Source organism: Natator depressus, chromosome 24 (genome assembly GCF_965152275.1).
Source record: "Natator depressus isolate rNatDep1 chromosome 24, rNatDep2.hap1, whole genome shotgun sequence".
Classification (NCBI taxonomy): domain Eukaryota; kingdom Metazoa; phylum Chordata; order Testudines; family Cheloniidae; genus Natator; species Natator depressus.
Genome location: NC_134257.1, coordinates 10,964,402 through 10,988,252, shown reverse-complemented (window position 1 = coordinate 10,988,252; position 23,851 = coordinate 10,964,402). Strand labels below are relative to the sequence as shown.

At 59.5% G+C, this 23,851-nt stretch overlaps 1 protein-coding gene across 3 annotated transcripts in view; it reads right to left on the bottom strand.

The window, feature by feature from the left end:
- Positions 1-977: 977 nt before the first annotated feature.
- Positions 978-23,851, bottom strand: part of PCP4L1 (Purkinje cell protein 4 like 1) — a 40,464-nt gene continuing 17,590 nt past the window's right edge. Inside the window, exons 1-3 of one of the 3 annotated variants that reach the window (XM_074938197.1) lie at positions 23,652-23,826; positions 7,102-7,156; positions 978-2,503 (exon numbers count right to left, since the gene is read on the bottom strand). In XM_074938197.1, coding sequence (XP_074794298.1) covers positions 2,358-2,503; positions 7,102-7,156; positions 23,652-23,660 — 210 coding nt within the window. In that variant the 5' untranslated portion in view covers positions 23,661-23,826 and the 3' untranslated portion in view covers positions 978-2,357. Of the gene's footprint in view, positions 2,504-7,101; positions 7,157-16,610; positions 16,700-23,651; positions 23,827-23,851 lie in introns of those variants that run through there. The other 2 variants (XM_074938196.1, XM_074938195.1) reach the window with 2 other exon arrangements.

Genomic DNA, 23,851 nt, shown 5'->3' with positions numbered 1-23,851 from the left:
CACCATGCCGGGGCTCAGCCTCCCTACAGGGCACCTGGCTCCCCCCGCACAGGCTTGTGGGTGCTGTGCGTGCGCTATGCGGCACATCAGTCCTGGTGCGGCAACAGCCCCGTCATAACAGCAGAGATGCTTGTCCCGGCTGCTACACCCCAGGGACGGCCCAGGGGACGATGGGACTGTGGGGCTCGTCTGCCCACAGGCCAGAGGAAACCTCAGCATGCGCAATGTCCCAGGGCTGCCTGCCCAGCCGGGCGAAGGGCCCTGGGCCACACTGTGCCTAGCTCAGGCGATGGGCCGGCAGCGCTTCCCCTTGGCCAGCGACACAGGTGGGCTGTGCCCCAGGAACCAATGCGGAGGGGTGCGCCCGGCCCCGGAGAGCTGGGAGTGTGGCCCTGGGCCATGGCAGCAGAGCGCCGCTACAGACAGCACCGAGGGGTCTGTTCAGCCCTGGGTTGCGTGGCCCGAGGCTGGGTGGGTCTGGGGACACGATGCCCCTGGTCGCTAGGGGGATGTCGACTTTGCAACAAAACCCACCCGGCAGCGGCACCTCTGAGCGCCTGGCTCTGCTGCTGGGCTCGCGCTAGGGCACTTAAGCTGGCAGGATAGCTGTGCCCGGAGGGGTGGCGCTCAGGCTCTGCGCCCCACGGCGAGGGGTGTGCGCCAGACAGAGCGGCAGCGTCTATACCAGTGTCAGTGGCCTAGCGCGAGCCCCAGGCTGGGCTCTGAGACCCGCCACCACCGCAGGGGTTTTGTGGTGTTGACGTCCCCTCAGTGGCTGGGTCCCATCCAGAGCCCGGGTCCACCTGTGGGTTTTACTTTGCATGGCCACCGCCCAGACCAGCAGCGACTGGTCCCCTGGCTGGGGTCCCAGCATGGCCATGACAATCCGGCTGGCCCAGGTGCTGCACCCTGCCACTGCCCGGCCTGTCTGAGCCAGCCCCAGCACCACACGAAGCACACGTCGGGCCGGCCACTGTTCCCAGACGTTTTATTACGTAAACATGCTAAAAGAGCCAGTCCTCGCAGCAGCTGTGTCCACACTGCGGGCCACATCGTCTCCCCAGGCAGGAGCTCTCCCCCCAGTGCTGCGGCCAGGGCACGGTGCGGCCTGGCCTCTCCAATTGCTCACAGCTGCACGGCGCTCCCTGGTGCTCGGGCTGCAGCTCCCGGCGGGCTGGGGTGGAGGCAGGTTGAATTCAATGCTGGGGAACGCCGAGGGCTTACAGTGCTGGGGTGGCTGTGCCAGCAGCAGGGGGCATAGCGGTGGGACGGTGTCAGCCTAAGGCTTGAGAAGGGCATGGGTGGAGGGGGACAAGCGGCTGAGATGCTGCATGGACTGGGGCCCTGGAAGGGAGAGAGGGGAGCCCCTAGGGTTCCTGCCTAGGCTGGGAGGGACTTGGTGCCTCTCTTAATTTTTTTTGGGGGGGTGGGGGGCGCACCATGGGCTCCCAGTGCCTGGAGCTCCCCTCTGCTATCCCCCCTGGGGAATGCCACCCCCTCCGGCTCTGGCTCACTCGTTCCTTTCTCCCTACCCAGCCCTCATCTCGCGTCAATCCCAGCCACCTTCTGCTACCTCCTCTTGCTCACAGCTGTGCCCCGCTCGCGGCCTCTCCCCAATCCCTAGCGCCCCCAGGGCCCTCCCTCCCCACACCTTGGCACCCAGCCACACCCACTGTACTCAAGGTGGGAGTCCCCACTGTTTGCAGTGGGGGAGGAGGGGTCCCCATTGTTCGCAGTGGGGGCAGGGGGCTGCATTCTTCCCAGTTCAGGGCGGGGAGTCCCCATTGTTCTCAATGGAGGAGAGGGGTCTCCATTGTTCCCAGTCAGGGGGAGTCCCCATTGTTCGCAGTAGGAGAGGAGGGGTCTCCATTGTTCCCAGTGGGGGAGGGGAAGGGAGTCCCCATTGTTCCCAGTGGGGAGTGGGGGTTTCCCATTGTTCTCATTGGGGGACAGGGGGTCGCCATTGTTCGCAGTGGGGGATGGGGGTCTCCATTGTTCCCAGTTGGGGGGGTCCCCCTTGTTTATAGTGGGGGAGGGGTTTCCATTGTTCCCAGTCGGGGTGGGGGGGAGTCCCCCTGTCCATCCTAGGGCCCATGGCCCCTTCATGGCTTTGTGAGGATGGCACCAGGATCCTGCTGTGCCGACATCATGGCTATGAGAGGATGCCCTGCTTTCCCAGGCAGGAGCTTGGCATGTGGGTGCAGCTGGGTCTGGGGAGCCCCTCGTCCCCTGAAACCAGGTACATAGAACGTGCAAAATACCAACAGCCCACACTGGGCTGGGCAGGAGCGAGCAAACACGGGGCTGTGCTGGTAGAGGGGGGATGGGGGACTGTGGGGATGGGGCAGGAGAGCTGCTCAGGGGCTGGGGTCCTTTTTCCGTTTCTGGAAGCGGCGGAACTTGCCCTGGATGGCAAGCGCGGCCTTCTCAGTCTCGGGAGCGTTCAGGTCGATGTCTATCTCCTCCTCCTCCTCCTCCACCTTCTTGGCGTTCCCGGCTTTGGCTGCAGGGAGAACCAGCTGGCAGTCACCCCTGCGACTCCGCAGGGGCCCACACCGCTCAGGGCAGCAGGGGGTGCTAGCCTGCAACTCCTGCCAGCATCCAGCCCCCCACAGGACCAGCCCCCCACTGCCCAGGGTCCCCCAAAACTCTGGGTGCAATAGGAAGTACCCCACCCCACTCCCATGGGCTTTGCCTCCCCTATCAGCATCCTTGATCTTGCTCAGTTAATGCTGATGAATGCCAAGTAATGCACATTGGGAAAGTCAACGTATACACTGGCGGGGTCTAAATTAGCTACTTCCACTCCCAAACGAGGTCTTGGCATCCCCTCGGACAGTTCTCTGGAAACGTCCACTCCACGTGCAGCAGCGTTCCCGCGGCTAGGGAAGTTGGGACCTACCGCAGCCAGGCTGCTCCCAGGAGGTTAGAGAGGCAGCGTGGGCCAGGTGATAGCTTTTCTTGCACCCACTTCTGCTGGCGAAAGAGACAAGCTGCCAGCTCCACAGAGCTCTTCTTCAGGGCTGGGAAAGGTCCTAGGAGCTCGGCTTTCCTCTCTCCCCAGCAGCAGTGGGTCCAACAACAGATATTACCTCAGTCCCCTTGTCTCTCTAGAAAAGGGACAGAAAATATCAGAACGCCACTACAGCAATCCAGGGGGTCCCCACACTTGAATACTGTGTCCAGGTCCAGTTACCCCGTCTCCACAAGGAAATAGTGCAACTGGGAAAGGTTCAGAGAAGGGCAGCAAAGGTGACCAAGGGTCTGGAACGGTTTCCAGCTGAGGAGAGACTACAAAGATTAGCGCTGTTCAGCTCAGTAAAGAGACGACTAAGGGGGACCTGATAGAGTCTATAAAATCTGACTGCTCTCTAGGGAAGTGTTATTTTACTCCCTCACACAATGAACAGGCAGAAGGTTTTATACAAACGAGGGAACAACACACAACTAACCTGTGGAACTCATTGCCAGGGGATGTTGTGACAGCCAGAAGTATAGCTGGACTTCAAAAAGAACTGGCTAAGATCCTGGAGGATAGGTCCATCAATGGCTAGAAGCCCACAGGGTCAGGGACACAACCCTTTGCTTGGGGAGACCCAAACCCCTGACTGCCAGAAGGGGAAGATGGGGTGGATCACTCAATAATTGCCCTGTTCTGTGCATACCCCCTGAAGCTCTGGTACTGACCATGTGTACAGACAAGAAACTGGGCTAGATGGACCACGGTGTCATCCAGTATGGCCATTCTCATTGTCCCCCAGGAGAGGCACTCCAGTCCCCCAACCCAACCTTCTCCAGCAGTTGCCTGTGCCCAGTGTCCCCCTCCCAGGCTCCTGGATGTGTAGGGGAGAGGCCCAGCGGGGACCTAGGACTCAGCCATGGCCCCAGCAGCCAGGGATGGCGTGGCATGCAGGCCGGGTGAAGGGACGCTGGGGGCAGCTCCCCATGGTGTGTGGGGGAGGGCGTGCTGCAGGCTGGCACAGAGAGGAGAGAGAGTGCAAAAATGGCAGCTACATGCCCCACACATAGGCGCCGACTTCTACTGGCGTCGGTGGGTGTTCGATCCCACTCTGCCCCTGGCTCAACCCCGCCCCCTCCCACCCCTGCCCTGCCCCCATTCCAACCCCTTCCCCAAAGTCCCTGCCCCAACTCCGCCCCCTCCCTGCCCCTATTGGAGTCCTTCCCCAAATCCCCACCCTGGCCCCGCCTCCTCCCCGAGGGCTCCGCATTCCCACTCCTCCCCCCTCCCTCTTGGAGCTTGTTACACTGCAAAACAGCTGTTTGGCGGCGGCAAGCACTGGGAGGTAGGCGGAGGAGTGGGGACCTGGCGCACTCAGGGGAGGAGGCGAAGGTGGGGGGGGTAGGGAGGGGAGGGGAGCTTGACTGCCAGTGGGTGCAGAGCACCCACCAATTTTTCCCTCAGTGGTCATGTGCTCGTCACAGCGATTTCCCTGTGCAGCGCTGAGGGCCCGGGTCAGGCTTGGCATTCCGCGTGCCCCTCGTTAGTGCCAAGCACTTAACGAGGTGCAACGGTGGCGGGGCAGCTCCAGCACTCAGAGGCTGCAGCCAGGAGAGAGGGTTCTTCCCCAGGGTGAAAGAAAACCAGGGGAGACCCGGGGCTGTAAGTCCCCCCTTCCCATCCCGCCTGTGCCTGCCTCCAGTCCAAGCCGGGTGCAGCTGGCAGGGAGGCTGCGCTGGTGCCAACCTGCAGCATGTGCCCACTGGATGGCAAATGGACTCAATGTTCCCCATGGCAAGTGCACAGAGTCAGGGGGAGGGGACGACTCTGCCCCTTTGCCCCATGGATGGATCTGCTAGGCACGTGCCATGAAGGGCAGGGCCATGCTCTGCTGAGCTCTCATGCCACCAGTACCAATGCCCGGGCAGGGCTGGTGGGGGGCAGCGACTTGGCTGGCTTAGACGAGACAGCAGTAAGACCGGCTGATCCCTGTCCCACTGCCGCACCATGGGGAGCTGCTCGCTGGCCCCCTGCAGACGCGGGCTGGGGAAGCCAGGGGCAGCTCTGTCTCCCCCCCAGGGAACGGGAGTCCCTGCACAACTACCCTGGGAATTAGCTTCCTCTTTCAAACCAGCTTTGCCCCAGGTCAATCAGATGAGAGTCCTGGGGTGTTTGCAGGGGGGTGTCCCTCTTTCTGCTGTATTGGATCCCCTGAGCCCTGCCTCTGGAAACACCCTGTGACGTTGCACTCTATATGATTTTAAGAAAATATGCTGAGTGTGAATATAATGTAACTGGAATATGTTTCATGCAAAAGGTCTCTTGTAAGGTATCATTACAAAGCTTATAATCCACTTAGTGTGGTCATCCTATTTGTGTGTATGTATCTTTTTGTATCTGAAACTAGAAATATGAAATATAACTGAGGGCCTATTGTAATTATGCAAAGGGTGGGCCATTAACGGTGGTTTGGAATCTTGATGGCTCCCATCAACCAGGACAATTGACTGGATGGCTCTGGTTGCAGGCAGGCCTTCCTGTGAGTCAGGCTCTGAGGAATGAAGGCTTTGGGGTCTCGCAGTGCCATGTGATCATGTCACCTGAACTGGAATCCATCTTTAAGCTGGTGCTTTTCCATTGAGAAGGAGGGGTGGGAACCCAGAGAGGGACAAAGGATTCCCACCTTATGCAAAGGATATATAAGGGAGCAGAACAGAACAAAGGGGGCTGCAGCCAGGAGAAATCCCCTAGCTACCCCCTGAGCTGGAACAAAGACTGTCAGGGGAAAGGATTGTTCTCAGACTAGGAAGGCGTCCAGTCTGTGATAGAAGCTGATTGAAAGATCTGCGGGTGAGGTTTTATCTGTATTCAGTTTTCTTATTGTACTAGGCTTAGACTTGTGTGTTTTATTTTATTTTGCTTGGTAATTCACTTTGTTCTGTCTGTTATCACTTGGAACCACTTAAATCCTACTTTCTGTATTTAATAAAATCACTTTTTACTCATTAATTAACCCAGAGTATGTATTCATACCAGGGGAGGGGGGCAAACAGCTGTGCATCTCTCTCTCTCTCTCAGTGTTATAGAGGGCAAACAATTTATGAGTTTACCCTGAATAAGCTTTATACAGGGTAAAACAGATTTATTTGGGGTTTGGACCCCATTGGGAGTTGGACATCTGAGAGTTAGAGACAGGAACACTTCTTAAGCTGTTTTCAGTTAAGCCCGCAGCTGTTTGGGGATGTGGTTCAGACCTGGGTCTGGGTGTGCAGCAGGCTAGCAGGTCTGGCTCAAACAGGCAGGGCACTGAAGTCCCAAGCTGCCAGAGGGAAAATGGGCTCAGAGGTAGGAATTGCCATCTGGTGGGCTGAGACTAAGGGGGTTTCTGTAACCCAACCTGTCACACACCCACTGGGGCACAGGGCTTGAGGGATGGGAGCAGCCAGAGGAGCTGAAAGCCTGTGGGGGTCTATGCAGTTTGGCTGCACATGCCGTGGTGTGGGCACATAGCATCCAGTAGCAGCAGTGCGGCGCTGAGCTGCACTGAGGGACACCACGGCACGGGAAGGAGGGCAGGGCGACTCCCACGTGGAGCTGGACGGGTCCAAGCACAGCTCCATAGTTGTTGCTCTGGGAGTTTCCTTAGTCTTGGAGAAAGCATTTGTCAGAGCCCTGCCCCGGGGGAAGCCACCAGATTGTTAGATCCACTTATGGGGTCTGTGCCAGGGCAGAGTCCTACCAGTGAGTTTCTAAGCCCTGCCAAGGCCTGCACTTTACAAGGGCGGGGCATCATCTCACCCCCAAGGGCGGTTAACTTCTGCCCAGTGCTTCTCAGCGCCCAGGTGACCGCAGGGCTGATGGGTTTCGGAGGCCTGACCTCGAACAGCTGCTCCCCTGAAATGAAACCGATTCCGTCCCCAGCTAGGTGCCCTGGGCCAGTCCCTGACATAGACACACTGGCGTAGAGCAGTCAAGGTGACGCCCAGCCATGGTGCCAGCGACATGGACTCAGGAATGGGAGAGGGCGCATAGTAACTAGCGCTGGATGGAAGTTGTTCATACACCGCACTGCCCCCCTGCCCCCCCCCCGGGCACAGCGCCAACCCCCCCATGAGCTGCGGCAAGGCGGCCTCTTCACTCACCTTTCTCCTCGCTGCCGGGAGCCTGGCTGGGGGCTGGGGACTCACTGGAGCGGAGCTGCAAGAGGAGAGAAGGCGCCTGTTAGCACATACTGTGCACAGCCAGGCTTTCCGGCACCCTGGCACTACCCGCCCTGGCACACAGCTGCCATGGCTTCCTGCCAGCAGCCCACACCAGGGGGCTTGGGGTAACAGCTGTTGGAGAGGGGGCGTGGATCATGCAGCCAGCAAAGAGGGACTGGCACAGGCGGGGAGGGGACCATGGATCACAGCCTGTGGGGGCCACCCCGTCTCTGTGTTTTCTAATCAGAACCTGAGAGCTCCCTGCCTCTGCTGTGATCATCTTCTAGCAGTCCTGGTCGTGGAGGGCCTCACCCCACGCGTGCCTGGAGGACCCTGCTGGCTTGGTCAAGCAGCAGAGTCTGTGCACACCCAGCGGCCGGACATACTGTGCAGCTGAGGTGCAAACTGGGACCTGCCCCATCAGCTCCCCATACGCAGCCGCTCGAATAGCGGGACCAATAGGCAGCATCCTCCAGGCCAGGCAGTAGCGGGGAGACAGTCCCAGCTGTGGCAGTAGAGGGCGCACTGAGCCAGTCCCAGCCGGGCACGCCCCCTGGCTGTGCCGGTAGGGAGCCCACTGAGCCAGTCCCAGCCGGGCACGCCCCCTGGCTGTGCCGGTAGGGAGCCCACTGAGCCAGTCCCAGCCAGGAGCGCCCCCTGGCTGTGCCGGTAGGGAGCCCACTGAGCCAGTCCCAGCCGGGCGCGCCCCCTGGCTGTGCCGGTAGGGAGCCCACTGAGCCAGTCCCAGCCAGGAGCGCCCCCTGGCTGTGCCGGTAGGGAGCCCACTGAGCCAGTCCCAGCCGGGCGCGCCCCCTGGCTGTGCCGGTAGGGGGCGCACTGAGCCAGTCCCAGCCAGGAGCGCCCCCTGGCTGTGCCGGTAGGGGGCGCACTGAGCCAGTCCCAGCCAAGAGCGCCCCCTGGCTGTGCCGGTAGGGAGCGCACTGAGCCAGTCCCAGCCAAGAGCACCCCCTGGCTGTGCCGGTAGGGAGCGCACTGAGCCAGTCCCAGCCAAGAGCACCCCCTGGCTGTGCCGGTAGGGAGCCCACTGAGCCAGTCCCAGCCAAGAGCGCCCCCTGGCTGTGCCGGTAGGGAGCCCACTGAGCCAGTCCCAGCCAAGAGCGCCCCCTGGCTGTGCCGGTAGGGAGCCCACTGAGCCAGTCCCAGCCAGGAGCGCCCCCTGGCTGTGCCGGTAGGGGGCACATCGAGTCAGTCGCCTCCATCCGATGAAGTGAGCTGTGGTTCACGAAAGCTCATGCTCAAATAAATTGGTTAGTCTCTAAGGTGCCACAAGTCCTCCTTTTCTTTTTATGTGAAACTCCGTTATACAGCACACTCGCGCCTCCCCTCCCCCACAACTGCTCCATCTGGCAGCAGTTGGGATCCTAGGGGCTCAGCCAGGGAGGCAGCTCTGCCCACCACACACCTCAACGGCAACTCCCAGGAGTCCTGCAGAGATCCCCATTCCAGAAGGGATCATTGTGTTCATCTAGTCTAACCCCCTGGGTAACCCAGGCCAGAGACCTGCCCCCAGCTAATTCCTAGAGCAGAGCTGTTAGAGAAACATCCCATCTCGATTTTAAACTGACCAGTGACAGAGAATCCACTGCAACCCTCAGTCACTTGTTCCAATGGTTAATTACCGTTCCTTCCAGTCCGGATTGGTCTAGCTTCAAACTTCCAGCCATTTCAGTGTTAGACCTTCCTTGGCTAGACTGAAGAGCCCATTGTCAAATGTTTGTTCCCCATGCAGGTACTTCTAGACTGATCAGCTCACCCCCTAACCTTCTCTTTGTTAAGCTAAATAGATCGAGTTCCTTGAGACTGTCACTATAAGGCCCGTTTTCTATTCCTTTAATCATTCTCGTGGCTCTTCTCTGAGCCCTCTCCCATTTATCAACACCCTCCTTGAATTAGAGACACCAGAACTGGACACAGGATTCCAGCAGCGGTTGCACCAGTGCCAAATACAGAGATAAAATCACCTCTCTGCTCCTTTCGAGATTCCCATTATGCACCCCATGATCGCTTTCGCTCTCTTGGCCAGCGTCCCACCTGGAGCTCATGCTCAGCTGATTATCCACCACAACCCCCAAATCTTGGGCAGAGTCCCTGCTTCCCAGCATTCCCCCATTCTGTAAGTATGGCTACATTTCTTCTCGTAGATGTGCACATTTCACCATATTAAAAACACATTGTTTGTGCTCAGTTTACCAACCAACCCAGATCGCTCTGTATCAGTGACCCACACCCTTTATTATTTACCACTCCCACAATTGTTGTGTCATCTGCAGATTTTATCAGTGGTGATTTTATGTTTTACTCCAGATGTTAAATAGTGCAGGGCCAACAACCGATCCCTGCAGGACCCAACTGGAAACACCCCTGCACAGTGAGAATTCCCCATTGACAGTTACATTTGGAGACCTATCAGGTAGCCAGCTTTTAATCCATTAATATGTGCCATGTTACTTTTATATCCTTCTAGTTTTTTAATCAAAATGTTGAGTGGTACCAAGAGAAAAGCCTTACCAAAGTCTATACATCAACACTGTTACCTTGATCAACCAAATTTATAATCTCATCAAAAAAAGGTATCCACTTAGTTTAACAGGGTCTATTTTATATAAACCCATGTTGATTTGCATTAATTACATTACCCTCCTTCAGTTCTTTATTAATGGAGTCTGGGTATCAGCCACTCCAGCATGTTGCTGAGGATTGCTGTCAGGCCTATAATTACTTGGGTCATCCTGTTTGCCCTTTTTAAAAACTGGCACAACATTAGCTTTCTTCCAGTCGTCTGGAATTTCCCCAGTGCTCCAAGACTTACTGAAAATCAACATTAACAGTCCAGCGAGTTCATCAGCCAGCTCTTTGAAAACTCTTGGATGCAAATTATCTGGACCCTGCTGCTTTAAAACTGTCTAATTTTAGTGGCTGCTGTTCAGGCCTTGCCCCAGGCAGAGTGCTTCAGGATGTGCGCTGGCAGGGATATCTGCTGCACCATGGATCTTCCACAGATGCTGCTGGACCCAGACAGACCCTGTGCTCAGTGCTTAATTTGTGCCAGGGCTTAGCCACATCACCTCTGGGCTTGGCAGTTCATAGCCCTGGCACCTCTGGGCTTGCTACGTCAGGTATGAAAGTTAAAAAAAAAAAAATTGCTTGAGCCCCGGCCCTCCTTTCATTACAAATTAAACATGGTCCTCTGGCTCCCGGCCTGTGGCACGACACAGAGGCTCCCTACGGCCTGGCATGGAGAGAGCAGTCCCAGCAGGGCTCTAGGCCCCAGCTCAGCCTTTCTGTGCTTCCCCCCCGCCCCCCATGGCCCATGCGGTCAGCCAGAGTGTTATGGCACTGCTGGGGCCAGAGATGGGCCTGATCTGCACTCTGTGGAGCTAACAGAGAGTGGGCCATTTCTCCCTCCCTCGGCTTCTGCTGAATCCTGGGCCCTAGTCTAGCCAGCACAGGGCCCAGCACTCCCCAGTGACCTGCAGCTCTCTGCCTCTACCCACGTGGTGTGCTGTAGAGTGCGGCTCCTGGTCAACGCCAATGGCCAGAAATCTGGATCCCACTGAGTAACCAGCCCCTCCACCAGTGCCCCAGCTCCTGGCTCCCCTGAGAGTGAGCGCCAGCAGCATGATGTCCAGGAGGGATATGCGGTGGGGGAACTGGATCCCAACCACCAGGGATGAGCAGCTCAGTGCCCAATGAGACAGCTTCCACTGCAAACCCCAGGCAGGGAGAATCAACCCATCACCCAGCCTGGTTGGCAGCAGGAGAGGAGAAGCCCAGACACCCCAAGGACCCACCTGGGGCTGGGCGGTGGACGCAAGGCTTGACCCATGACCCCTTCTGCCTGCAGCACTGGAGCGGGGGGCTCTGCTATCCCCAGGGCAAGCAGCAGGGCCAGCCTTTCCCCCCACCCTGCTTTCCACCAACCTGCCTCAGCCCAAAAGTGATCTAGTCTCCCCAGGCCTCGCCCTCTCTGGTGAGGCAGCTAGTTGTGAAGGTGGGAACGGGACAGGGGCCCTGGGTTGCAGCTGCGCTCCTGGGGCCCCACAATGAGATAAACCAGGGGTTTTTGAATGGAGGTACGGCCCCCTTTGGGCATCTCCAACATAGTCCGCAGACCACAGGTGGAAAACCACTGCACTAGGACAACAGAACAGACTGCCTGCGGAAGTCATGGAAACTCCTTCACTGGAGGTTTCCAAAAGGTGACTGGAGCCATCTGTCTTGGGTGGTTTACACCAGGGTTTTCAACCTGTGGTCTACAGCCCCCGGGCGACCGCAGACTATGCCTGAGATTTCCAAAGGCGGCGGCACCTCCAGTCAAAATATTTTAGGGGACCACAAATGAAAAAAGATTGAAAACCACTGCACTACTGTTCTTACCATTAGGAAGTTTTTCCCTGAGATTTCATCTAAATCTGCTATAGTTTTAACCCATTGCCTCTTGTCCTGCCCTCCGTGACAAGAGAGCAAATTTTCTCCATCTTTTTTATGACAGCCTTTCAAGTATTTGAATGCCTCTATCATATTCCCCCTTAATCTCCTTTTCCAAACTAAACATACCCAGTTCCTTCAGTCTTTGCTCAGATGGCCTGCATTCCCTCCCTCTGATCATCTTTGTTGCTTGCCTCTGGATCCTTGCCAGCTTTTCTACATCCTTTCTATACAGGGGTGACCAACTCAAAACTGGACTCACTACTCCAGTAGAGGCCTAACCAGCGCTGAGTCAAGCAGTTCTGTCACTTCCTGTGACCTGCAGGCTTTGCTTCTGTTAACGCAAACTAAAATTACATTTGCTTTTTTTGCAACAGCATCGCATTGTTGACTCATGTTGAATTTGTGATCCACCACCACAACTCTCAGATCCTGCTCAGCAGTGCTGCTGCCAAGCCAGGCATCCCCCAGGCTGTATTTGTGCATTTGGTTTTCCTTCCCTAAGTGTAACACCTGACATGGGTCTTCGTTAAATTTCATTCTCTTGTGTATAGCCCAGTTCTCCAATTTATCAAGATCCCTCTGCATTTTAGCTCTAGCCTCATAAGCATTTGCCACCCCTGCCAGCTTTGTCTCATCTGCAAATTTGATCAGTGTGCTCTGTATTCCTACAACCAGGTCATTAATACAGATGTTAAACACCAGATCCAGAACAGACCCCTGTGGAACCCCGCTTGAGAGCTCCCTCCCATCTGACACCATTCCAGCTCTGCTTTGTTTGCAGTCGTTTAACCAATTATGTATCCACTTAATGGCAGTTCCGTCGAGCCCACATTTCTCCCGTTTACTTCTGAGAATGTCATGTGGGACTGTCACCAGCCTTGCTGAAGTCCAGGTATGTTACTTCTACTGCGTTCCCCCATCCACCCTGTGTGGGAAAGCTCTGGGGAGGCGGTGGCCCCACTGCCAAGAGACTCACACACACATACAGGGCCGGTGCGAACTAGGCGGTCGCCTAGGGCACCAAGTGGTTGGGGGCGGGGGGTGGAGTAGAGGTGAGCTGGGGCAGGGGGGCGCGGGGAGGGCCGCCTGCAGCAAGTACTGGGGTGGGGTGGCGCCCAGGGGAACCGCTTCCTGCCCCAGCTCACCTCTGCTCCTCCTCCTCCTCCCCTGAGCACTGCCCCACTCTGCTTCTCTCCCTCCCAGGCTTGCGCGCCAAGCAGCTGATTGGCACCGCGAGGCAGGAGAAGCGGAGCATGCTCGGGGAGGAGGCAGAGCAGAGGTGAGCTGCGGCACGGAGCTGCTGCACACAGCTCCCCAGGCCGAAGGGAGGGGGCGGCGGAGAGCTGCCGCGGGGGGGCTCCTGAGCTGAGGGGAGGGGGCGGTGGGGAGAGCTGCCCCAGGGCAGTGAGGTGGGGGGGCGGCGCAAGGTGGAAGTTTCGCCTAGGGCGTGAAATCTCCTTGCACCAGCCCTGCGCGCACACACACCATTCACAAAAACAGCTTCCCTAGGGGTACATAACACCAGTGACAGAGCCAGAAAGAGTGGATGGTCCCATGCACCTCAGTGAGGGGCTCCCTCCCAATCCCCACAGGAGGCTCTGGGTGAGGACAGAGGCAGGAGAACAGTGTCCCCCAGCCAGCCACCCTGGCTACCATCCCTGGAGGCAGGGAGGCCCTGTTGCTGCTCCTAGGGGCCTATATGGCAGCCCCACCCCCTGACACCGAATGGGGCCATGGAGCTGGGCCCTGGGATCCAGAGTGTCTGGAGCAGAGGGACAGGGACGGGTGGGGTGTGAGCAGACAGAGCTGCCGGGGGCTGATGGAGAGAGAGGAGACCAAATCGGCAGGGATATGATCCACAGCCATGCCCAAGAGCAGCGGGCAGCAGTAGCCTGGGGCTGTGGGCCCCCCCTTCCCTGGGGGCTCCTCCCACTCTGCCTGAGACCTGGGCTCCCGCCCTGCCCTACATCAGACACAGGCTTCTCCTGCTAGGGCCCCAAGCTGCTTGCACTGTGTTTACCAGCCTGGTCACTGCCCTCCTCCCAGGACCTGATGTTGCAGCCCCTTGGCCCAGCCCCGCTCCCCAGGATGGGATGCCTCAGTGCCCCCAGCCCAGCCCCAGGATGGGATGCTGCAGCCTGGGCCTCTCCCCCTCCCCTCTGGCAGGATGCTGTGTGGCTACAGCAGCTGGTTGTTTATTGCTCCCTGGGGGGGGGAGGGGGGTATGGTAAATGAAGCTGTTAACTCCCACTGTGCAAATGCCAGCAGAGCTGTGGAGGCAGAGCCAGAGCACAGCCCCGCGTGCAGCCCACAGGGTCAGGGCGGGGGGAGCTGCACCGGGGCAGGGAGAAGAGTGGGGGGCACATGGCCCACACGGTCAGAGGGGGGGGAGCCACCCCTGGTGCAGGGAGAGGGGCTCACAGTGGAGGGAGATGCCCCAGGGCAGGCTGCCTCTGTCTGCAGCTCATCCCCCCCACTAAAGGCTGGGGAAGGATCCGTCCCGCCCCTCCCTTGTGGCTGACAGAGCTGCTCTGCCTGGGACCGAACCGCTTGCAGGACCAGGGCTGGAAGGGTGGGAGGTGAAATGAGGACGGGGATTAGCCGGAGTCCTGGCATCCTGCCCCAGGGGAAGGCTGGGGCTATGGGCGAGGCTGTGGGGAGGGGTACCCTCTCCCCCCCTGCTCTGCCTCTGACTGGGGCCCAGTGCTCGGGCTCCGCATGCAGGGCCAGGCCCCGCTCCCCCTCCCCGGCTCCATTCACCAGGCTCATTTCTAACCCACTTAGCAATCTCTCTATTGGCTTTGATCTCATTAGAAGCCCGGCTCCCACCTGCCCCACACGGCTTTGGGCACATACCCAGTCGCGTGGCAGGAGGTCCATCTCTGGCTGTTGATCCACCCCCCCACCCGGCCTTGCTCTTGGGAGCAGTGACATCACTGCTCTGATTTCTAAGGGTGCTTAAACCTGCCCTGTGCACCCCTGGGAGCCTGCCCATCCCCCTTTCAGCTCCCCAGAGTGGCACTAGGGTCCCTACATTACCGTCATTGAACCCAAAAGTCTACACTGCTCCCCACAGTGCCCTCTGCAGGGAGGGGTGGGTGCTGCTGCCTTCTCCCATGAATTGAGGGAGAGAGTGGCTCCCCTTTGTTTTCAGGGCATGTCCTCCCCCCCGCCCCAGAAAGCACTCATGAAGGAGTTTGGTTCCACTCCATTGTGACTCTCCCCGGGGCACAAGCTGGCAGCTCCGTGCAGCAAACCAGCTCTTTGTTGCCTGTGACAGGCTCCCATTACTCACACAGCCCCTTGCTGAGATAACTACCAGCCTCTGCACAGCCTGGGGCCCGACTCCACTCCCCTGCCCCACGGCCCAGCGCAGGGGACAGCTGCACCCCAGCATTAGGTGGCACTGGAGCCCTCCCCGCAGGCTGGGCTGCAGTGCATGAGCTGCTCCTGGTCCTGCCAGGGAGCAGGATGGGGTCTGCATGGGGCTCTTACCCCTGACCGGGGGTTGTGGAGCAGCACAGCCCCAATGAGCCCCCACTGGCAGCAACAGCCCTGCCTGGGCAGCTGTGGGGATCCCAGCCAGGCTCTGCAGCTACCTGAGCTAAGGGACCACACCTGTTAGCGCTAACTGGAGCGCCTCTCACCCCAAAGGGGCCTGAGCAATACAGGGGCATCATGTGGGGCCATCCAGGTATATTACTGTGCTACGCACAGCCCCCCCGACTGAGACCAGGGTCCCCCCTGGCATCACACAGACACACCCCTGCCCTAGCTGTGGGTGCCCCAAGGCACCAGACACCCCACCTGCCAAGATCAGGGCCTCTCAGGGCACCAGGCCCTGCACAAACACCCAGCGAGAGCCTGTCCCCCTGTGCTGAAGAGCTCAGAGGCCAATAGACTAAACAGACCTGGGGCCGTTCCCCTCCTGTGATACAGCTGAGACAGAGGGGAAGGCGCTGCCCCAGGTCACACTGAAGGCCCAGGTCTCCCACATCCCCATGTGGTGCTGTATCCATTGGAGAACACTGCCGGCCACAGGTGCCACAGACCAGTGGTCCCAGAGATGGGCACCGTGCACCACATGCCCACATGCATTGCTATCCCTTGGCAAAACCCCCTTCCTGACTGCTGGCTACCCCTGCTCTGAAACCTGTGGCACACAAGCCCTGCTGTCCCTGCAGCCCCCAGCCCAGCCCCCCACGGCATGGATGGATCCAGTGCAGAATTTTCCCCATGCCTGGGGCGGCGGGGGTTGGTTCGCCCCGTGACCACGTGAGATGGGCCCAAGCAGACCCAGTGCTCAGCCTAGTTCCCAGGGACTTGCCTCAGTAGCCCACAGGAAAAGGGCAGGAGCTCGGCCTGTAACAGAGAACCTCGGAGGCAGAGCCAGTCCTGGAGAAGCGCAGCTGAGCTGGGCAGGCTAGCCGGAGGCGGGAGGAGCAGAGGAGTCAGCGATGCTGCTCTGGGGCGTAAGAGCCCCCCTCGGCAGCGTGTCTGGGCTGCCCCAGAAAAAGGGGTCCAACCCTGATGGAAGCCGCAGAGCCCTGAGCTGCTGTGAGCACATGTAAGGGCCAAATGACTGTAACAACCCTTTGCCCAGCTCTGAAGCCTGCCCCGACACGGCCCCAGGGTCCAGACATCAAAGCTGCCCTTATATGGGAAAAGGGCCCATGCGCTGCCAGCCCCTTGGCACGGTGGATGCAGCATCCAAGACAAACAGTCCCAGGGAGAAGGGGAGGCCAAGAGGGATGGGGCAGGGCTCCCTCCGCTCTGCTGACGAGCACAGCGGAGAGCCCAGACCTGGAGATGCAGGGGTGTCAGCCTCCTCCCCCTGGGCACCATGCCCATAGCTCCGTGCAGGCTGGGGAAGCTCGACCAATAAGCCGCTCAGCATGAGAAAATCCCCCCTCCCAGGACAGGCTTCCTAATTACCCTAAAAGCCAGAGCACACCAGGCTGCCAGCTGCTGACAGATAACCCCCCTGCCCCCAGCACCTGGTTCTCCACTCCAGGATCCCAGCACTGCATGGCTGGCTCTTCATTATCCCCCTAGCTTCGCCTTCCCGCGCCACTCCAACCTGTCACTCACTGGGCCGGGTTTCACCTCCCCTGGCCCGGATCAGCCTCTCAGCGCTGCCCCTAGGTGCTCCCGGCTCAGATGTATTTTTCCGCAAGACGGATTGCTGCAGTTAGAGGCTGCCAGTCCCCCCTCCCCCCACGTGCAGCACAGCCGGCTTCCCCTGCGCTGGGGACATGCTCTGCTACCTGCCTGGGATTTTCCATCTCAGACTCGGCTCAGTCACAGAACCGTTGTCTGGAGCCATTTGTTCTAGGTGATTAAAGACAGCTGTGTGCTTCCCCAGTGCGCCTACTACACCAGGCATGCAGTGAGCCCTGCCAGGCCTGGAGTAGCCAGGAGCTCCCCACAAGGCCAGTGCTCCTGCCCCACCCCCTACAGCAGCCCCTGCTGGGGGAGAGCTGAGTCTGTCCAGGCAGCTTCCCCCGCAGGCAGGGCCTGGGAACAGGAAGCCCCCGCCCCGGAGTTTGCAGCTGCCCATCACCGATGCTCACACCATCAGGGCCCTGGCCCCTGCTCCAAAGCCCAGGCCCTGCCACTTGAACCAGAGGAGAACTCGCTACACACCTGCTTCAACAAAGCAGAGTGCCATTGCCTAGAAGTGCCTTGTGCCCAGCAGAGCATGGAGAAGGGGTATTGCCCTGGGAGACAGGAGGGGCACTGGCTTTGGGCACCCCACAATGCCCTCCTATTGCACCCTTGCCAGACTGGGCGCTGCAGGGCTGAGCCAGGGCTACTGGGCTCATGCCAGGGGCTCACATCCTGCAACAGGCAGCGTCTTACCCCACTTGTCTAACCCCCTGCCCAGGCCCACTACAAACCCCCTTCGGCACCAGCCCCTGGCTGGTGACCGCACACCACAGAGCAGTTCTGAGCCCTCAGCCAGGGGCAATGGGAACAGACATGCCAGCCAACATCAGCCCGCAGCTAGAAATGGGCCTCAGGAGCCCCAAGCACCAGGCTCTTGCCCTAATCACGAGATGACATTCCCTCCCTTCCTGATCTGAACAGGGCTTGACCACAGCTAGCCAGGATGAGCAAGGGCTTGCCAGGGGCTTTTCATCCCTGTTCATGGGGTACTGCAGGGAGCAGGACAGGAGCACTGGCAGGGGAGGCGGGGGGCTCCAGGCTACGCCAGTCCCAGCCTTTCCCAACAGGGGGCAGCGTAAGGGGTGGGGCAGGGACAATGTCTGTACAGTGTCTCTCCAGTGACAGCCCCAAGAGAGACCAGTGCTGATCAGCATGCAGGACACCACCCCAAACAAGGAGGAAGGTGGTGTGGGAGCAGCAGTGGCTGGCAGTGTTGGGGGAGCCTTTGAACCCCCTTTGTGAGCCCAGCATGGGGGGAGACAGCAACTGTGCATGTGCTGGAGATGGGCTCCAGCAGGTAACACCTGGGGCCCCCTCCACTCCTCACCAGGGCCTGTAGGGGCAGCCCCCTCCCCCCACACGCCCTGTGAAGCCTGGAGAGCCCACCAGTGCTGGGGGGCACTGGAGTCTGAATCTCAGCACTGGATCCGGAGCCATTCCCTGCTGTTCTGCCAGCTCCCAACGCCACAGTTCCTGCTCAGCCAGCCCTTCAGACCAGCCCTGCCTGCCCTCCACACATGTCAGCTGGATCCCCGGGGCATGAGCAGGGGCTCTGCACAACACCCTTCCCCCCACCCCACCCCCGGCCCCACACCGCTGGGCTGTTGCTATGCACTTCTTGGCTGCTCCACCACAGAGGCAGCTGCATGCCCATGGTGCTACAGTATGGACAGAGCTGTTGGGATGTAGCATCCCACCCAAAGGCCCCCTTGCCAGTGCTGTAACACTGCCCCAGCCACCCAGCGTGGTCACTAGGCCACTTAGAGCCAGTCAGAACTTCACACAGTGGCAGTGACGGAGCGCCTGTCCTGCTGTCCCAACAGGAGCCAAGGGAGCATCTCTGGCAGCAGCAAGTGGTGCAGGGCCTATGACACACAAGGGACGGTTCTGATTCCATCCATTGCCAGACCCAGACACATGCCACTTCAGGCCCATCAAAGTGAAGTCTTCAGGCTTCGAGTTCAGAGACACCCATTGCCCCAGACTCAGCCCGATGCAAGCTGGCAGAGCCGTTACTGGATCCATTCCTGGCACGTCTTCAACGCCACGCCGAGGCCCAGGCAGCACCAGGGCTGCATCGTCAGCAACTCGGCCAGCAGGAGAGAGACCGGCCCCAGCCACAGAGCTCAGGGCTGGAACCATTGAATCCAGTTGGCCCCACGTCTCAGGCCGCTTCGCCCCTGGAGGTCAGCTTAGGACTTTCCCCAAATAGCTGGGACAGTTGGGAGATTCTCTTCCCTCTGTCCCAGAAAGTGCCTGCCAGCACTCGCACTCGGGGTAGAGGAGCAAGCCTACAGGTGTGCCCATCCTGGAGAGTCCAGAGGGGAGAGGACAGACAACCCATCAGAGCCAGGGACACCACCACAGGGGAAGAATGAGCCAATCACAGCCAGAGTGCAAGACTCCTCTGAGGGAGCGACACTCAGCCCCATGGGGAGCCGCTCAGAGCCCCAGGCACATGCTGTGCTTCCCTGCACTGGGTCTCCCACAGCTTATGGCAGCTTTGGCACCTATGGAGGCGGCTGAGCTGAGCCACAAAGGGGGCAGGAGGCACCAGGCAAGCTCCACCGCTGGCCTGTAATCCCAACCCTCAGCCCCACTATGCTTGCCTTCCACACCCCCTTCTCTGCCACTGCCCCACACTCCTGACTCACAGCGCCTAGCCTGGGACTCTACACCCCCATCTCTGCCAGTGCCGCTCAATCCCAACCCACAGCCCCATGGGCTCCTCCAATGAAGGCTGCTGGCTCAGCCATGGCAGAGCAGTTAATGGGGCAGAACAGGTGAGCTGCAGAGGAACATGGCATTCAAACAGGGTTCAAAAAAGAACTAGATAAGTTCCTGGAGGATAGGTCCATCAATGGTTATTAGCCAGGATGGGCAGGGATGGTATCCCTAGCCTCTGTTTGCCAGAAGCTGGGAATGGATGACAGGGGATGGATCACTTGATGATTACCTGTTCTGTTCATTGCCTTTGGGGCATCTGGCATTGGCCACTGCCGTAAGACCAGATACTGGGCTAGATGGACCTTTAGTTTGACCCAATGTGGCCGTTCTTATGTTCTTCCTCCTTTCGCCATCCCAGAGCAGCAGCTCCCCCAGACACACACTGCCTCAGACAGGAGAAGGGAGGCCCCACCTGTTCCCTTCAGGGCTGTGGCTGTGATCAGAGCAGCACTGGTCCAGAAGCAAGTGGGGCCAGGAGGCACATGGTATGGCAGGGTTCACCCATCAAGCCGTGGGGACCATGCTCTGAGCAACCCAGGGATCAGCAGGTTAGGGTTAGTCGGGGGGGGGGGGGGGGGAGAGCATCCCACCTGTGAGGGAGGGGGTGTCTGCCCTGTAGCAGGGAGTGGGAGGAGCTGGAATTGCTGGGCTCCAGCTCTGACCCCATCTGTAGCCAGGAGACATATCATGTGACTGGGGCCTCTGATCAGGGGGATCTCTGTGATTGGGAGACCTACACAGGCAGTTGCTCCAAACCCAGCCCTCCAGTGCCCTCACCCCCCCCATGCACACACACCTCTCCCTCACCACACCCCCCCCCTCACTGCCAGGGCCTCCCCTTGGGCAATGCCAGCTCCTGCACATGTTACCACTGCCCTCTCTTAGATGGGCTCAGCCCTGCCAACCCAGGTCACCGGCTCTGCACTACTAATGGTTGATGGGGATTCTCCTGCTCAGGCGTCAGGGCCTGGGCTTTTGGAGCAGGGTGGTGGCGCTCTGGGCCCCTCTCACTGTGCCGCACAGCTCGCAGGCAGGGCGCATGTACAGGCAGCTGGGAAGTCCCTGTGGCCAACACATGAAAGAAAACCCCTGAGACACAGGAGGAAGAGAGTGAACTTGCCGCCCACCCACAGCACCTGCCATGCAGGGCATGGCGGGGAGTCTGAGAGTTTCTTGGGCAAAGCTTCAGCTTGCAGGGAGGCACCGTGCCCCACCCCCCAGCAGAGAAGGAGCAGCCCAGCAAGGGAGCTCACACAGTGCAAGGGACAGAGAACCCAGGTGTCCTAACAACCCTTGCTTGAGCTCCTCCCTGCTGCATGACCATGCAGGGACCGGCCCCAGTGCCAGCCTGGAGGGATCCAGGCATTTTGGGACACCTCTGTTTTTTTCTAGCCAGCTGTCAGAGGCAGGAGTGCTCCGTCCCCCGGGGGGCGCCGTTGTGCTGCTCCCTCCTCTACAGCAACAGGTACCTGGGATTTGGTGAACACACAGCCGGGAAGCAGCCTGTGGCCACTTGAGGAGCTGTTGCTAGTGGGGCTGGAGCAGGCAGCTGGTGCAGGAGAGCCTGGCGCATTGGGGTCAGGTAGTGCAGTGGGTCAGGCAGACTTTGGCACCAGTGAATCAGCCAAGCAGCCACACTCTGCCCCACATGCTATGAGCCCCAGGGGGATCCACACTGCAGCCACACTTCATTCCACCTCTGCATCACCCCACAGGCTCAAAGCTGCAACTTGACTTCAGCAGGACCCTACACAAGCTTCCTATAGGAAAAGCTTAATACCCTTGTGTGACGAAGTGGGACTGTTCTTAATGTTTCCTCTGAATAGTGTGGGGGTGCCTCAGTTTCCCCTATGCAGTTCTTAAGTACCTAGGTGGTGGGGTAAGGGTGTATGATCATTGCAGAGCCCTAGAGGGCAGGTGTGTGCAGGGGTCTGGACACAGACAATGGCCAACACCCTGTTTCCTGGCAACTGATGGCCTGGGCCCTTCCCCTCTGCAAGGTGAGATCTAAAGAGTTGGAGAACAAAGGAATCAGGTGACCTCCTGGCCCAGGAAAGGGGAAAGCTCAGAGGAGGAGGGGCTGGAGGGAGTTTCAGTTTGGGGCTGTCTGGGACATGGAGTGAAGTGCAGACGTGGTTGTCTGGCTCACTGCCCCCCATAATGGACCTAGCTGAGGGGTCCTGTTCCCTGCACCTACAAGCTCTGTTTTAGACCATGGTCCTGTCGTCTAATAAACCTCTGTTTTACTGGCTGGCTGAGAGTCACGTCTGACTGCGAAGTTGGGGTGCAGGACCCTCTGGCTTCCCCAGGAGCCCCGCCTGAGCGGACTCGCTGTGGGAAGCACACGGAGGGGCAGAGGATGCTGAATGCTCCGAGGTCAGACTCAGGAAGGTGGAAGCTGTGTGAGCTTTGTGTCCTGAAGACAGGCTGCTCACAGGAAGGCGACTGCCCCAGAGTCCTGACTGGCTTCATGGGGAGCAGTTCCAGAGCATCGCCCAGGGACTCCGTGACACCTTGTCTCTAAGGTGCCACAAGTACTCCTTTTCTTCTTGTCTGCAAAGAGCTTCTGGGGGTTCCATGCCAATGGACAGAGCTGGGTCAGAAAGCCCAACCCTGGGGCTTGCACTCCGGGTGCGTGTCTCTCCCTCCGTCTGTCCATCCCTATCCCTTCCTCTGACAGTCTCCCTTTAGAGACGCACCACAGCCTGGAACTCTCACTTCACGTTTTGTTGCCTCATCTCCACAGGGAGAAACTCTGAGAACAGAGCCAGGAACAGACTCAGACCCGCTTCCATTCAGGGCCCCGGAGACCCGGTGTCACTGCAGGGTGCTCTTTGCCAGGCCCTCCGGCTGTGCCTGGATCATGACAGCTCCCAACACCCCTGGCACTAACTGGCTGCACTTTCTGCCCAGGGCTGTATGAGCCATGCAGACAGAAGCCTCCTCTGCCCTAGGACAGGATCTGGGGATCCTGAGCACTGCCCACCTGCTCTCGCCTCCCCAGGGGAGGGAGCCCCATGCCCCCTTAAGACCCCTCTCTCTGTATCTTCCTATCACCTGCACATTTACCTGCCCCTCGCCTGGCGCTGGCAGGACAGTGTCACAGGGCGGAGGCCGGCCAGCCAGCCCAGGGCTGCCTCTGCAGTTACTGCCCTCAAGGGAGCCCTGCAGAGTGACGTCAGCCTCATGTTCCCCCACCACCACCCCCAACAAGTGTCAGCCCAGCAGTGTTCAGCTGCGGATGGGAGAGCCCAGCTGAGGTGGGTCCAGGTTAGGGTGCCAGGGCACCCCCAGCAGCTCCGGGCTGGTGCTAAACTTCGACTTAAGCTGGAGTGGAGCTGTCCCAAGAGTGGCCAAGCCTGGGACCAGCAGGACTTTCACACTGAGCACCAGAGCCCTGCACACAGAGCCCAGGGCCGGCTCCACCTGGACCAAGCACTCCGGTCGCCAGGATACCACTAATCACACTTGCCGCTGTGTAGGTGGGGGAGGGGCGTTACCTGCCGAGGGTGTAGCTGGGATGGGAGGTCACCTCCCCCCTTGCATCCCCACCACATGCAGCGTTGCCTAGTCAGGCAGGGGGACTCGGGACACAGCAGGCTTTGGGTGCTGGATTCCCCTGGCCCCCAGCCACCCACAGGGACTCATCCATCGGGGACAGAGCCCAGGCAGTGATGGGAGGGGCACCTTAGGGTCTCAGAAGGGCTGCCCTCTGCCCAGCCAGTTTCTGACTGCACCACGTCCAGCCATATGATCAGCAGCCTTTCCCCAGGGCTTCGCTGTCACCAGGTAGGGAAGACCTGGGGCCAGCCACCCCCCAGTGCCCACCTCTATTCCTCCTAGGGCACACTCAGCCCCTGCAAGGGGGCAGAGACACCAGCTAGGGAGGATCCTGTCTCCAATGGTGGGGCCAGAGCCCCAGGGCTCACTGATGGTGATGCTAAGGGGGCCGGGGCTGAGCCGGGGGGCCCAGCCCTCTGGAAGCGGCTCCCCCACTCCCTCGACCAGCCAGGGGTGAAGGAGTCACCAGCCCCCGACGCCAGCATCTCTCGAGCCAATCCACGGAGCTGAGCGCGGGTGCCCGTCGGGGGGCAGAGGGTCCCCCGCAGCCCCTCCACCCATCGCCCGGCCCAGACCCTCACCTGGCTCATGGCGCTGCACGGGGCGGGCCTAGCGGAGACGCTGCGCGACGACCGCGGCTCCGCGGGTCTAGAGCCGGCTGAGCCCTCGCCGCCTTTATAGCATATGGCCGGACCCCGCGCGGCGGCCGACTGACAGCCCCGGGCAGCCAATGGGAGAGCGCAGCGCTCTGCTGCATTTCCAAACTAGGCTAAGGCGGGCC